Source organism: Cherax quadricarinatus, chromosome 1 (genome assembly GCF_038502225.1).
Source record: "Cherax quadricarinatus isolate ZL_2023a chromosome 1, ASM3850222v1, whole genome shotgun sequence".
Classification (NCBI taxonomy): Eukaryota; Metazoa; Arthropoda; class Malacostraca; order Decapoda; family Parastacidae; genus Cherax; species Cherax quadricarinatus.
Window position 1 is genome coordinate 90,149,334 of NC_091292.1, and position 16,304 is coordinate 90,165,637.

Sequence of the window (16,304 nt, forward strand, 5' to 3'; positions counted from 1 at the left end):
AATTATTGTCCACATCAACTGCACTCTCAGTTACCCATCAGCCACATTACCTCCAACACTGCCACCCACATGGTCACCATCACACTACTGTGTTCCTTCCAGCCTCCAATACCCATTATCATAGGTATGTATGTAAACGAAAACTGAAACATACTGTCCACCCTTATCCTTGGTAGATCTCGGAACATATTCCCTGCAGATACAGGGGGGCTACTATACTAAATCCATAGGGGACATACAACACCTGGGCCAAGGGAAGTAAATGGGTATGATAATGGAGGTAAAATACTGGCCCATGTGGTCCTGAGAATCACATGAAATGAGTGGGTATTAAACTCTGACTAACATTTTTAGGAAAGGCATGGATGGATGGATGGATGGGAGGGATAGATAGATAGATAGATAGATAATATATATATATATATATATATATATATATATATATATATATATATATATATATATATATATATATATATATATATATATATATATATATATATATATATATATATATATATATATATATATATATATATATATATATATATATATATATATATATATATATATATGTATGTGTGTGTGTGATGAATGTTGCAGCGAGAAGGCTGGAGATGTCATGTCTGAGGGCAATGTGTGGTGTGAATATAATGCAGAGAATTCGTAGTTTGGAAGTTAGGAGGAGGTGCGGGATTACCAAAACTGTTGTCCAGAGGGCTGAGGAAGGGTTGTTGAGGTGGTTCGGACATGTAGAGAGAATGGAGCGAAACAGAGTGACTTCAAGAGTGTATCAGTCTGTAGTGGAAGGAAGGCGGGGTAGGGGTCGGCCTAGGAAAGGTTGGAAGGAGGGGGTAAAGGAGGTTTTGTGTGCGAGGGGCTTGGACTTACAGCAGGCATGCGTGAGCGTGTTTGATAGGAGTGAATGGAGACAAATAGTTTTTAATACTTGATGTGCTGTTGGAGTGTGAGCAAAGTAACATTTATGAAGGGGTTCAGGGAAACCGGCAGGCCGGACTTGAGTCCTGGAGATGGGAAGTACAGTGCCTGCACTCTGAAGGGTGTTAACGTTGCAGTTTAAAAACTGTAGTGTAAAGCACCCTTCTGGCAAGACAGTGATGGAGAGAATGATGGTGAAAGTTTTTCTTTTAACAGTATACTTTTGTATGGTTTTTATGGTTGTATTCTCATTTTTTTTTCTGGTCTCATTTGATAGAATGGAAGATATATTACAGAAATAGATGATTTTGAAAGATTTCATGATGAAAAGTACCTTGAAATTGAGCTTAAAGTAGCAAAATTGTTTGATTTTTGCCGATGTTCATGTGTAAACAATACCTGTCCGAGTGGCCGTTCCAAATACGAAGTCATGAATGGGTTGACATTATTTACACATTACAATAATGCAGTAGTCTGCATAACAGTAAATCTTCTATTTTTTTGTGAATAAAAATTCCAAATGGTAAGGAAGAGTATAATAATAATATGGATAATAAATAATTATATATGTAATATAAATTATTTTAATACGTATGTACTACTAATAATAAATACTATAAAAATTATAAGCGAGTTTGAGAACACGACCATGAGATGGCATTACGTGTATGAAAACAACACTCAGACAGCGTGTGCTTCAACTGGCGGTGGAGATAATTCTCCTAATTTCCTCACATTTCGTGCAGTTATTTTGCAGTTTCTTGTTTCTAACCATGGATCCTAAGAAAACAAGTGCAAAGGGCAGTGTTGAGAAGAAAAAGAGGATGATTTCCAAGGAATTAAAGCAGGAAATCATTGATAAACTAAGAGTGTAGCATTAAGAGTAGCAATTAAGTGATAGAATAAGGATGAAATGAAAAGAACTTCTGACAGCATATGCCGCTGTGCCTAGCATCTCTTTACCTCATCAACCTTTGCCAGCATCTCTTCTCCAAGGTAAATGTTGTAGTACTATTTTTATTTATTACGTATTATTATTAATATTGTTTTCCTTATGAAACTACATGATCTAATGGAGTCTGCCTTACAAACACTCCGTTTTCTGTTATAATAGAAGCACGGGAAGGTATGTAGTCAGGAGCAGGAGCAATGGCCACTGTGCCACCACCTCCACTACCACTACTCAAATATGTGATGACATATTTCATTCATTCTAGTATATATATCATGTTTCTGTTATTAATATTGTTTATGATGTCATATTAGACGAGTTGTGATAGATAAATAAGCTGCAGAGTTGATATTAGGGAAATATTCAAGTATTTTGTCGTGCCTGGAATTCTGCTGGGATGGATTAATTACATTTCAATTAATTTAAATGAGGAAAATTGACTCCACAAACGAGCAAATCCAGATGCGAGCAAGGTCACGGAACTAATTAAAACTCATAAGTAGAGGTTCCACTGTATTTCCATCCAAGATGGATTAGAAATGGGTGGTGGAAAGATAAACATAAGAACTTGGGGGATATCTAGCTCATGAAGAATAAACAAAAGAGTGGATGATGAGCATATCCAAGAAGCATTCAAACCAATGACATACCTCAAGAGTGTAGTCTGTGTTTAAATCCACTGTACAGTTGGCTAAACACACTGAACACTATCCTGCTAGAATACAGCCTGTCTCTCCAGCAGAATGAATTAAAAAACCTACATATAGTAAATGATGAAAACTCTCCATGTTGACAAAAGAGCATGACTAAGCAGAGGCAGTTAACAAGGGTTTTGTGCTCTAATTCATCAAAGGAAAGCAGATGCCCATGCACTCAGGAAAGTAAATGGTAAAACTGAGCACAAAAATGTTCCGAGTCTATTATTGGCATTAGTGAGGTTAACTCAAACTGTCCAAACGTAGCTCTACGTTCACGTGTGTAGCGCTCCAAACGTAGATCTACATTTTATTTTACATGTTTCCAAATGTAAAAAAAAAAAAGTAGATCTATATTCGGAGTGCTACACACATGAATGTAGATGTATGTTTGGACAGTTGAAGGGTTAAACAAAGAGGTTGCTATTCCCACAAGTGGTTTATGAAACTTGAGCACAAAACAGATATTATATTGCTGTAACAAAAATCAATACTCACCTAGGTCATTCAGCACTTCAAACATTAATTCAGGCACTAGCTTACCAGGTCAATGGAAACAATTTCACCACTGGATTTCTTCATCTTTTTCAGCTTAGATAAGAAGTACCAGAACCGAGACTTGGCAGTTACTCTGTCTGGAGCAAAGATGCGCATCTTGTAGAGTTGTGGAGTTGGGTCTGTATCAGAGGGGAGCTTGCGTCCAATGACGCTGTACTCCTTTAGCTGAAATTTAGTTATCAGTAGTTGAAAATTACAAGAATTTAAAATTTATTAATAAACTGTATAATAAATGTTAAAAATAAGGCAAACTAACAAGAGCTATTTGCATACTACACGTGGTCATCATTTTATACCTTTTAGAGAAAATAAGTCACTGTCATTACCTTGGAAGAAATTTTTTCAGTGCAGCTACAACCATTCTGTAATATACTTTTGATGAGTTTCAAGAGTTTTTCTACTCCCAGAGCTTGGTCCTGGGCTGGGCTCGGGGAGATTACTCAGTGGGATTACTAAAAGTATCATACAAGGGGCTGAGCAGTTGCTGAGGTGGTTTGGACATTTAGAGAGGATGGAGCAAAATAGGATAACCTGGGTGTATAAATCAGTTCAGGGAAGGGGTTCACCATAAGAAAGGTTGGAGGGAGGCAGTGAAGGAAATTTTTGTAAATGAGGGGCCTGGACATCCAACAGGAGTGTGAACATGTTTGATTGGAATGGACACAAGTAGTTTTTATAACCAAATGTGTTGCTGGAATGTGAGCAAGGTAGCATTTATGAATGGATTTGGGGAAACCAGTTATCTAGATTTGAGACCTGGAGGTAGGAAGCACAGTGCCTGCACTGAAGGAGGGGCAGGGATATTTGTAGTTTTGAGTGGCATCTGAACTGTAATATTAGCTTGCCTTTGGCAAGACAGTGATAGTGTTTCTTATTGTTTGGGTCACCCTACTTCAGAGAGGCCCTTTTCATTTCTAGGAATGCTCCTAGATTTTTCAAAACTGCCAACATCAGTGAATAATCCAGATGGCAAATTCAGTGACTTTGTAAAATATAATTATACAGCAATATAAATGCATTAATCTTTTAATATCAATGTATTATTAGTACTGCAATTATCCGTTTTGTCCATACTGATGTCTTATTTCAGTACCTAAAAAAGCTTTTTGCTTACTTATCACATAACCAAGACACTGAAATATGTGTTTTACAATTTATTAAGAGACTTGGCTCAGTATTATGAGCTGTTAACATCTCTCTCAAACACCATCCAAGTACATGTATTACCCATATGAAAGGTTTCTGAGATGTGCGATCACACCAACATTTCCAAGTCACCGATCAGTCAGGAGTAATTTGGTATTTTCTTAATTGTTAGTGAAGGGTTCTTGCAGTAGGTTTACTTAGGTACAATTACACACAAGTACATTTAAACAAGTTTTAGGTGATTAAAACTATCTTACATGGTTGAGTGATAGCCTCCTCACCTCACACACCGAGGGTCCAGGATTGATTCCTAGAATGGGTGAAAAGGTGGGCAGGTTTCCTTACACCTGCTGCCTGTTCACCTGAGTGTTTGCCGAATATTAAAGGCAAGCTGCCCAAAGTGCTCTGCATAACCAGGAGCTTTCTATACAGTATGCCAATGTCAGTTAGGTCTGTACGAGTTTTATCATGCACTTGTAGAAATTATTAGTGTGCAAATTACCTAGGATAACCCAAAAAGTAAAAGGGACTTATTTCCAGTAGAGTCCTTGCAATATCTAAATATTACCATACTGTGTAATAACCACCATTTCCATATCCACTAATATTCTCTATTGGATTAATAAGGGCATCAGTTGGCAAAAAAGTTTCCACCATAAAGATAACTTAAGTACTGTACCATTACATAAATAAAAAAAAACTTGAAACAATGATTTTAAGGTGGATAAATTTCAATAAGGAAAGGTTATACGAAAGTGCTGATTTCTCGATAGTTACAGATAAACAGTCTACTGAGTTCTCAGAGGCTACAGCTTGGGTAGCTTTTAAAATATTTTAGATAAATATAAGAGTATCAAGAGTTGGAGTTGAGGAACTACTGTAATTAGACACATGTGCAACTCTTGGGTATCTTTATGAAGGAAACGTTTCGCCACACAGTGGCTTCATCAGTCCATACACAGGAGAAGCTTGAAGAATAGGAGGAGAATGAGGTAATCAGTCCGTCAACCTTGAGGGACTGACCAAGAGTTGCACATGTGTCTAATTTATCAACGTGTCGGTTCTGTGAACCATTCATCTACAACTACTGTAATGTTCTCTAGTTGTTTAGCTATCAAAACTTATCGGTCCAGTCCCTGGACTCATTGTGTGTGCCTGTAATCTTTTGACTACCACCCACACCTTGAGTATGGGGTGCATAATAAAGATGTTAAACTACCAATACCAGGGATGTACTGGTTGGAAAAGGAATTGTATGAGTTAGTTTAAATAGTAAGACTGAAACACTTCTGGTGGCTTTAGACATATTACATTTACACATACAAGGGAATAGTGTTTAAAGTGCTTCACATGGTGAGGATCTGGGTTCGATTCCCGGTGAAGGGTGGAAACACTGGACGTGTTTCCTTACATTGGTTACCCACGTTCACCCATCAGTAATAATAGGTACCTGGGTGTTAGTGGACTGGTGTCAACTAGACCTGTATACCTTGTACATGTTCTTGTAGAAATAAAAATATTATTATATATTTTTACTTACAACAAACCTCAACGTTTACAAGTGTTCAGTTTAGCTCTTAATATCAGAAACATCGGTCAAATTTTCAGCTAAAAACTCTTATATTTCATAAAAGTTTTGATTCAACAGGTTTATGAACCAGTATTCAGCGCCATATCTCAAGATAATACATAAAATAAACTATCTTTTGATATGTGTAATATTATCACGAGAGTAACACATTCACATTTGGCTATATTAATATACATATTTATACTTTAAAAATATTATATGGACAAACGGCATTATTCTTCATTGTTGCGTACGCTAATAAACCATTAAAAGGAAGATAAGGCTGCATAATTAAGTGAAAAAGGTGAAAATAACAGAGAACATACCATTCCAGAGGCCTTCATGGTGGCGGTGTAGTGTGGAGGGACACACACACACACCAACAACACTCACTTTCTCTCACCAACAATACACACTTCTGAAATATACGCAAATGCTCTCTACACTTTATTATCAAGACACAGCACAATTAAATATAAATAATTTTGAATTTATTGCGTAATTTGTTTTTTATTTACAACACTTACCTGTAAACTACAAATAATTCATAATAATATAATAAACTGAAAGGGACAGTTTATAGAGACTTTTAATAGTAATAACGTCATCATTTATTTTTCTTACTTTAAAAATAAGGTAGTTATATGTTAATATTAAAAAATATATAATTTAGATTATATTGTTTTATTGCTGGAACACAAGTGACAACATGGACAATCTGAGTGGCCTCGTGTGTACCACTTAACATATAATCATGACTTCTTGACACTACACTCCAAGGACTGCTACTACCTTCAATAGGTATAATTAACACATGACCTTCCTTTGTGCTATAATTGAATAAAATGTTGGTGATATTAAGAGATGAGGCGCCAGAGTTTGTGTGGTGAGTTAGGTGGGTCACATAACATGAACAGCTGACTGTGTCAACTGAGTGAAGAGTTTTTAGTTTTTGTTTGCGCTCTTCATTCTCTCTATATATTGTCCCCTTAAGAAAGTTGCCTTAATGTTGGTGAGGGGTCTTGATCCAAGGAATTGGACCTGATCTTTCCTTCATGGTTGAACTTTGCTTCCCATTACCCCAGAAGCTGTATGACCCCTGTGGGTTATGCGCTTCCCCTTTGTAATAATGCTGTGTAAGGTAACTAACTAATATATAGCTTCAGGTTTAAGAATATGGGACTTTTTGAATTTAATAATTTCTAAATTATGCTTTATACTTTTATAAGAGGGATTTTCAAATTTTCCTCCATCATCAACACCCTCGGCTTGATGTATTTCTCCATTTACCCTCATACTTCCATACAAACAATTTATTGCCATCATAAAGGGACAGAAAAACAAGCCAGAAAAAAATAAATTATTCAGGTTTTGCACAAAAATAGCGCAAATATTTAACCCTTGCTGTGTAATTTTTTACCCCCAAGGGGTAAGTTTACCCCTGGTTGAGAATCGCTGCTTTATAACCAGTACTCTCAATATAGACAAAACCTACTTCATGCTATTTGGAAACACAGCTTCAAATGTACAGCTAAACAAATTGATAAATGGTTCACCCATTTCAAGACACAAGGCAAATTTCTAGATCTCCACCTTGACTACAGACTCAGATTCCAAACCCACGTACAGCAAATATCCAGGAAAGTCTCCAAAACAGTAGGCATCCTATCAAAAATACAGTACTATGTACCCCAAATGGGTACATAGTACCATTCTCTCATTTACCCTTAGCTCATCTATGGTATTTGTGCAGGGGGCTCAACCACAGCAAATCACCTTAAGCCTTTAATAACCCAGCTAAAAGCTGCAGTGCGATTGATTACTAACTCCTGCATTAGACAACACACACCACCTCTTTTCAAGAGTCTTAACTTGCTAAATATACAAAACATTCACACTTATTATTGTGCCTACTTCTTACACAGAACACTATACTCTAATGTAAACCCTCCTCTCAAACTCCTCCTTGATAACTATAACAACACAACCATAATATGAGACACATCACTCTTCGATATCCCTTGTGCACGTACAAGGCCCGAAGATCTGGAATTCATTGCCAGAACACACTAAATGACTCCTGTCTGAAAATCAGTTTAAGGCCCTAATAAGAAATCACCTCATCACCTAAAATTAACCAGACAAACCGTACCTAATCACTACCAGTTTCTCAAAAGCTACTCGTATTGTGCTGATGAATGCTCAGCCACTTATTACTTCCAAATTAGGATGTCTATTTTTCCATTGTTTTAAATAGTAGTAGATTGTAATACAGTACATCATAATGTAAATTGTTCCATTGTAATACCAAATTTCATTGTTTTAAATAGTACTAAACTTTTTTTGGGTTATCCTAGGTTCTCTACACATGTGCTGCTATGTATGATAATTCTATGTAACTGTATTTGTGTATACCTGAATAAACTTACTTACTTACTTAATACATCATATTGTAAATTGTTTTAAATTGTTACATTGTAATACTGTAATCCTCATTAACTAATTCAGTAGTGTAATAAGTCTCGACTAGACTTATCAAAACCATGTAGCATTACCTGATAGAATATACAATTCTACTGTACTCACTGTAACTTATCTAATAAACATATGAACTATGTATTATTGCCTTACTAATCTTAAGTTAATCTCTAAGTTTGCCCGAAATGCTCTGCATACAAAGGGACTTTTGGCATGTATACCCAACTATTATATTCCTCTGTACAGCCATGTAATTTGTCAAAATAAACATCTTTATCTTTATGTAGTATATCTTCTTTTATTGTAACTGCTTTTCATATAGTTGAGTTACTTTGCTGTTTTAACTTTTAAGGTTAAAATAAGATATTACAGGGACCCCAGTAGAAATAAGTCACTTGACTTTTTTTTTTTTTTTTTTTTCTTTTTTTTTTATCCTGGGTAATCTACACATGTGCTGCTATGTATGATAATTTATGTAACTGTACTTATGTGTACCTATACCTGAATAAGCTTATTTATATACATCTCTAACTTAGGACTTCTGGACTCCAGTTTCATGTCATAGGGGCTACTACTACACCTACTGTCCTTGCATGGTGACCTCGCTAATCCCCAGGATTCAAATGAGGGCTCTACATGGCTTGCACAATGGTTAATAACTCAATAAAAAATCACTGTGTGAATGATCACCCATTCCAGTGTGCCAGACAACACACTTTCCCACACTTCTAAAGCTTGAACTTACTTACTTTACAAAATATACACTCATACTACTGTGCTTACTATCTGTATATTACAATCAGCTCTAATATAAACTCTTCTCTGAAACTTTCTTTTGATAGCTGCAGCAGAACACACAGGCATAACACAAGACATCCCCCATGTCTAACTCAGCATGTGTAAAAACTCAATGTGCATAAATGGCAATGAGATCTGGAACTCCCTGCCTGAAGCATAAAAGGTCTCCTGTCTGCCAATCAATTCAGAGATATTGTTAAAACTCACCATCTCCTTACATAATTGAGACAGCAATATGCTATGTCAAACAAAACCAACTTTTACCAAATTCTGTCCCTGTTCTTCTTCCAGCCTTCCTTCTACTCTCATATATAATTGGTAACATATCTTTTCATATTTTATTTCTGTTGTAATGTAAGTAACTTATTATATTTTCATCTCTATTCAGTCAATCCACAAAACTGAAGATAATTGAATCAGTTTAAAATAATATGTAATTCTTTTATAATTGGCCATTTGTCAATAGCTACCTTTCTTATTTTACATAACTGCACTTGCATATTTTAAATCCTACCTTTCTAATAGATATCAGTATGTCACCATTAAAGACACAGCCTCATCAGTACGGCCACTTGATACTGGAGTTCCGCAGGGAAGTGTCCTTGGACCCCTGCTCTTCCTCATTTACATCAGTGATCTTCCAAACATATCCCAACACCTGAAACCCATTCTCTTTGCTGACGACACAACTTATGTCATCTCCCACCCAAATCTTGCCACCCTCAACACCATTGTTAACAAGGAGCTGCTCAAAATATCGACATGGATGACAGCCAATAAACTTACACTTAACACTGGCAAAACCTACTATATTTATGTTTGGTAGCAGAGCAGGTGTTGCGCAACTTAACATTAAGATCGACAACACTCTAATTGCCAGACATAATGAGGGCAAATTCCTTGGCGTATACCTCGACAACAACCTAAATTTCAGCACCCATATCCAACACATAACAAAAAAAGTATCCAAAACGTTGGGGATCCTCTCCAAGATACGATACTACGTGCTGCAAACTGCCCTTCTCACACTATACCATTCACTTATATATCCATACCTCACCTATGCTATCTGTGCTTGGGGTTCAACTGCAGCAACACGCCTAAAGCCAATAATAACCCAACAAAAAGCCGCAGTAAGAATAATCACTAAATCCCATCCCTGGCAACGCACCCCCTCACTCTTCATAGATCTAAACTTACTCCCTGTTCAGAACATCCACACTTACTACTGTGCAATCTATATCTACAGGACCTTAAATTCCAATATTAACCTTGGCCTAAAATGCTTTCTTGATAGTTGTGACAGGATCCACAGGCATAACACCAGACACAAACATCTCTATGACATTCCCCGTGTTCGACTAAACTTTTACAAAAATTCAATGTATTTCAAAGGACCTAAAATCTGGAACACCCTACCTGAAAACTCTAGAACTGCAGACACATTCATCACTTTCAAAACTACGGTTAGAAAACATCGTATCTCCCTGATCCACCCCGACAACTAACTACATTATAACCACCTGGTGGTTCACAATTACACTCACCCACTGACTATAAACCCAGAAATATTAATCTTAATCTTAAAATAATAAATCCTAACTAGTCATAAGTTTGCCTATGATACTTCAATATAGACACCTTGTATTGTGCCAAAACAAAGGCATTCACATTGCTAAACTCACAAATTATGATGTAGTCACTTAGCCTTAATACCATAATCTGTAAGGATTTAATGTTAAGAATTAATGTAAGTCTGCTTGAAATGCCTAGCCATGCTAGGTGTCCTAGTGGCCCCCTCTGTAATTAGTATTTTATAACATGTAAACCACACAATACCCAAAACCTGTAAACCCCACATTGTAACCTTATAAAGAATAAACTTGAATTAAATTGAATTGAATTGAATTAGGTGCCTGAACATGGCCCCTGGGGCCATATGTTCTAATTTGAGCAGCAGGATTTTTGTACTATATTTAGATTTATTTTAGGGTATGTTTGGTTATTGCTTACTAATAATTATAGTATTTACATAAGACATTATTTATATTAGACATTACCTCTGACTGATTGGCAACTTGGGAACATCAGTGAGGTCATTGTTGTTATTGTTAAATTAAATTAAAATTATTTATTTCAAAAGTCATACATACAAAATGATTTCATATTATTTTATCATAATATAGTGCAGATGAAATTAAATATAGTATAAAGCTCTTGTGAAAGTCACTAATTATGCAATGCATTTCAGGCAAACTGTGTGGTTCATGGAGTTAATGGTTTTAGGTGATTTGACGTAGATCCCCAGGCACAAAGACCATAGGTGAGGTAAGGATAGATTAGAGAGTAGTACATAAAGTACAGTGTAAGTAGTTCTGTTCAAGGTGCATAGTAACATATCTTGGAGAGGATGCCTACTATTTTAGAGACCCCTCTTAGCTAAATTTCATGTCGCAGTCAAGGTGTAAACCTAAGAATTTACCCTCGCTGTGTCTTACAATGGGAGAACCATTGATGATTAGGTTTAGTTGGATATTTGAAGCCTTGTTTCCAAACATGTAGGTTTTGTCAATATAAGAGTGAGTTTGTTGGCAGTCATCCAGGCAAGCAGCAAAAAAGCCTGGTCTCAGGTATTGTACTGCTCTCTAATCTATCCTTAACCCTTTGACTGTTTCAGTCGTATATATCCATCTTACGAGCCAATGTGTTTGACGTAGTATATATACTCAAAAATTCTAGTGGCTTCAAATCAAGCAGGAGAAAGCTGGTAGGCCTACATGTGAGAGAATGGGTCTGTGTCGTCAATGTGTGCAGTATAAAAAAAAAAATCCGACAGCAAGAAGTGCATTATGAGAAAAAAAAACTCCGTCTGTGTTTTTGGATTAAAATGCTGAATTTGAGGTGTATTTTTGTATAGTTTTTATGGTTATATTCTTGTTTATATAGTCACATTGATAGAATGGAAAACATATAGAAATGGAGGTGATTTTGATTGGTTTTACTATGAAAAGGACCTTGAAATGGAGCTCAAAGTAGGGGAAATGTTTGATTTTTGCCGATGTTCACGAGTAAACAAATGATGTCGTCCAATAAATGTCCAACTAGCCATTCTAATATGCAGGCATGAATGGGTTGACATTATTTATACAATTAAGTATTACAATAATGCAGTAGTCTGCATAATGGTAAATCTTCTATTTTTTGTTTGAATAAAAATTCAAAATAGAAAGAAAGGGTAATATCAGAGGGGCCTGGAGACGTGACTGATGAACAAAGAAAATGTTATTTTAGAGCCAGGAATGTCTGCATTGTTCATTCTGGACCCTATTTTGAAATTGGCACATTTTTTAATTTGTGTGAAATTGGCCAAATTGCCAATTTCTGACCACTTTATTGGGAAGTTGAAATTAGTAAATGGGCAGTTTCTTCTACTCAGCCGGTAGAACAAATGGAGTTTTAAAGAAATAGCTATGAGTTTGGTTAACTGGAGCAATGGAATTAGCCGAAAATAGGGCTCAAAGTGGGCAAAATCGCCGATTCGTAAATATCGCTATTGCGAAATTAGCGAGCGTAATTCCATAAGTTTTCCATCAAATTTTGTACTTTTGGTGTCATTACCATCGGGAAAAGATTCTCTATTATTTCACGAGAAAAAATAATTTGTGTTTTTTCAAATACAGTGGACCCCAGTTTACGATATTATTTCATTCCAGAAGTATGTTCAGGTGCCAGTACTGACAGAATTTGTTCCCATAAGGAATATTGTGAATTAGATTAGTCCATTTCAGACCCCCAAACATACACATACAAACGCACTTACATAATTGGTCGCATTGGGAGCTGATCATAAATCGGGGGTGCACTGTATTTTTGCGGCACCAGGAGACACCTCAGGATTTGGGGTTGTGACAGTCAAAGGGTCAACTTGACTATGATATTTGTGCCCGGGTATCTACTTTGTCAAATCACCTAAAACCAATAATAACTACAAAAAAAAAATCTCTTGACCCTTTCAGGGTTGAGAGGCCCTCTCCTAAGCTTGTTTTCAGGGTCGAAAATTTTTCGGAAAAAAAAATTCTTATGAAAAGATAGAGAATCTTTTCCTGATGATAATGACAGCAAAAGTATGAGATTTGATGGAAAACTTACGGAATTATGCTCTCACAAAGTTAGCGGTCTCGGCAATGTTTACGCATCGGCGATTTCGCGCACTTTGAGCCCTATTTTCGGCCAATTCCAGTGTACTAACCAACAAAAATCATAACTATTTCGCTAGAACTCCATTTTTTTCTATCGACTGAATACAAGAAACCATCCATTTACTGATTTCAACTATAAAATGAAGTGGTCAGAAATTAGCAATTAGCCAATATCACACAAATTTCAAAAGATGCCAGTTTCCAAATAGGGTCCAGAATAAACAAGACAGACATTCCTGGCACTAAAATAACATTTCCTCTGTTCATTAAGACATTCCTGGCACTAAAATAACATTTCCTCTGTTCATTAAGACATTCCTGGCACTAAAATAACATTTCCTCTGTTCATTAAGACATTCCTGGCACTAAAATAACATTTCCTCTGTTCATGCCCCTCTTACATTTCTTTTGCTTTCCACTTTGAATTTTTATTCTCACAAAATATAGAAGATTTACTGTTAGGCAGACTACTGCATTAGTGTAGAAATAGTATAAATAATATCAGCACACTTGTGAAAGAATATTAGATTCACCAGTTGACGTGTATTGGATGCGTGGCATGATTTGTTTACTTTTGAACTTTGGTAAAAATCAAACATTTTTGCTACTTTGAGCTCAATTTCAAGGTACTTTTCATTGTGAAACCAGACAAAATCATCTCAATTTCTGTAATATGTCTTCCATTCTATAAAATGAGACCAGGAAAACTGGAATACAACCATAAATGCCATACAAAAATACAGTGCAAAGTCGCTGTTTTAAACCAAAAACATTGTCAAAGTTTTTTTTTTCTCTTTATGCACTGTGTGCTGAGGATTTCTTTTATACTGTGCACGCTGACCACATAGACCCATTATTTCATATGTAGGCTTACCAGCTTTCTCTTGTTAGATTTGAAAGGTCTAGAATTTAGGTGTACTAGTACGTCAATAACCTTGGTGCGTAAGCCGTACTAGTACGTCGGAAATCCTGAAAGGGTTAATATGCTTAGTATGCACTCATGCGGCCGACTTGTTGAAAAAAAAATGCGTATATATATATACAGTGGACCCCCGCATAACGATCACCTCCGAATGCGACCAATTATGTAAGTGTATTTATGTAAGTGCATTTGTACGTGTATGTTTGGGGGTCTGAAATGGACTAATCTACTTCACAATATTCCTTATGGGAACAAATTCGGTCAGTACTGGCACCTGAACATACTTCTGAAGTGAAAAAATATCGTTAACCGGGGGTCCACTGTACAGGTACCATCCGACTTACGACCAAGCTTGGTTCTGACCAACCAGTCGTAAGTCAAAATGGACGTATATCGAACCTTTGAAAATTGCCGACATACTGTGTAGGGCATAATGTCAAACCTTACCTGTATAAACTACCTACAAAGTACTGTAATGTAGTGTACAATCATTATTTCATTCTTTTTACCATAATTTACTTCTATTGATATATTTTAATTATTTATGTACTGTATAATCTGTTAGAGTATACCTGGTAAAGTGTATGGTAGAGTTATTATTGAAAGAATTAAGAGTAAGATGGAGAATAGGATAGCAGATGAACAAGGAGGCTTTAGGAAAGGTAGAGGGTGTGTGGACCAGGTGTTTACAGTGAAACATATAAGTGAACAGTATTTAGATAAGGCTAAAGAGGTTTTTGTGGCATTTCTGGATTTGGTGAAGGCATATGACAGGGTGGATAGGGGGGCAATGTGGCAGATGTTGCAGATGTATGGTATAGGAGGTAGGTTACTGAAGGCAGTGAAGAGTTTTTACGAGGATAGTGAGGCTCAAGTTACAGTATGTAGGAAAGAGGGAGATTATTTCCCAGTAAAAGTAGGCCTTAGACAAGGATGTGTGATGTCACAGTGGTTGTTTAATATATGAAAGATTGGATATTAGATTGGAGGGAGAGAGTATGGAGGGGGTGAATGTATTGGAGGATAGATGGGCTAATGAGAGCATAGGCAATGGGGTCGAAGAGGTATGGGGTAGGTTTAAAAATGTAGTGTTAGTGTTCAGCAGAAGTTTGTGGTTACAGGAAAGTGGGTGCGGGAGGGAAGAGAAGCGATTGGTGGAATGATGATGTAAAGAGGGTAGTAAGGGAGAAAAAGTTAGCATATGAGAAGTTTTTACAAAGTAGAAGTGATGCAAGGAGGGAAGAGTATATGGAGAAAAAGAGAGAGGTTAAGAGAGTGGTGAAGCAATGTAAAAAGAGAGCAAATGAGAGAGTGGGTGAGATGTTATCAACAAATTTTGTTGAAAATAAGAAAAAGTTTTGGAGTGATATTAACAAGTTAGGGAAGCCTAGAGAACAAATAGATTTGTCAGTTAAAAATAGGAGAGGAGAGTTATTAAATGGAGAGTTAGAGGTATTGGGAAGATGGAGGGAATATTTTGAGGAATTGTTAAATGTTGATGAAGATAGGGAAGCTGTGATTTCGTGTATAGGGCAAGGAGGAATAACATCTTGTAGGAGTGAGGAAGAGCCAGTTGTGAGTGTGGGGGAAGTTCGTGAGGCAGTAGGTAAAATGAAAGGGGGTAAGGCAGCCGGAATTGATGGGATAAAGATAGAAATGTTAAAAGCAGGTTGGGATATAGTTTTAGAGTGGTTGGTGCAATTATTTAATAAATGTATGGAAGAGGGTAAGGTACCTAGGGATTGGCAGAGAGCATGCATAGTTCCTTTGTATAAAGGCAAAGGGGACAAAAGAGAGTGCAAAAATTATAGGGGGATAAGTCTGTTGAGTATACCTGGTAAAGTGTATGGTTGAGTTATTGTTGAAAGAATTAAGAGTAAGACGGAGAATAGGATAGCAGATGAACAAGGAGGCTTTAGGAAAGGTAGGGGGTGTGTGGACCAGGTGTTTACAGTGAAACATATAAGTGAACAGTATTTAGATAAGGCTAAAGAGGTCTTTGTGGCATTTATGGATTTGGAAAAGGCGTATGACAGGGTGAATAGGG

The 16,304-nt window shown here is 36.5% G+C and overlaps 1 protein-coding gene and 1 long non-coding RNA gene across 3 annotated transcripts in view; one reads left to right on the plus strand and one right to left on the minus strand.

Annotated features, from left to right (window-relative positions):
- RpL18A (ribosomal protein L18A) overlaps positions 1 to 6,318 on the minus strand; it is a 22,889-nt gene extending 16,571 nt beyond the window's left edge. Inside the window, exons 1-2 of the mRNA XM_070083812.1 lie at positions 6,187 to 6,318; positions 3,130 to 3,309 (exon numbers count right to left, since the gene is read on the minus strand). Coding sequence (XP_069939913.1) covers positions 3,130 to 3,309; positions 6,187 to 6,204 — 198 coding nt within the window. The 5' untranslated portion in view covers positions 6,205 to 6,318. The remainder of the gene's footprint in view (positions 1 to 3,129; positions 3,310 to 6,186) is intronic.
- A 232-nt stretch (positions 6,319 to 6,550) lies between these two features.
- Positions 6,551 to 16,304, plus strand: part of LOC128685991 (uncharacterized) — a 58,110-nt gene continuing 48,356 nt past the window's right edge. The window contains exons 1-2 of one of the 2 annotated variants that reach the window (XR_011391852.1): positions 6,551 to 6,661; positions 11,388 to 11,464. This is a non-coding gene — a long non-coding RNA (uncharacterized lncRNA). The remainder of the gene's footprint in view (positions 6,662 to 11,387; positions 11,465 to 16,304) is intronic. The other variant, XR_011391851.1, reaches the window with a different exon arrangement.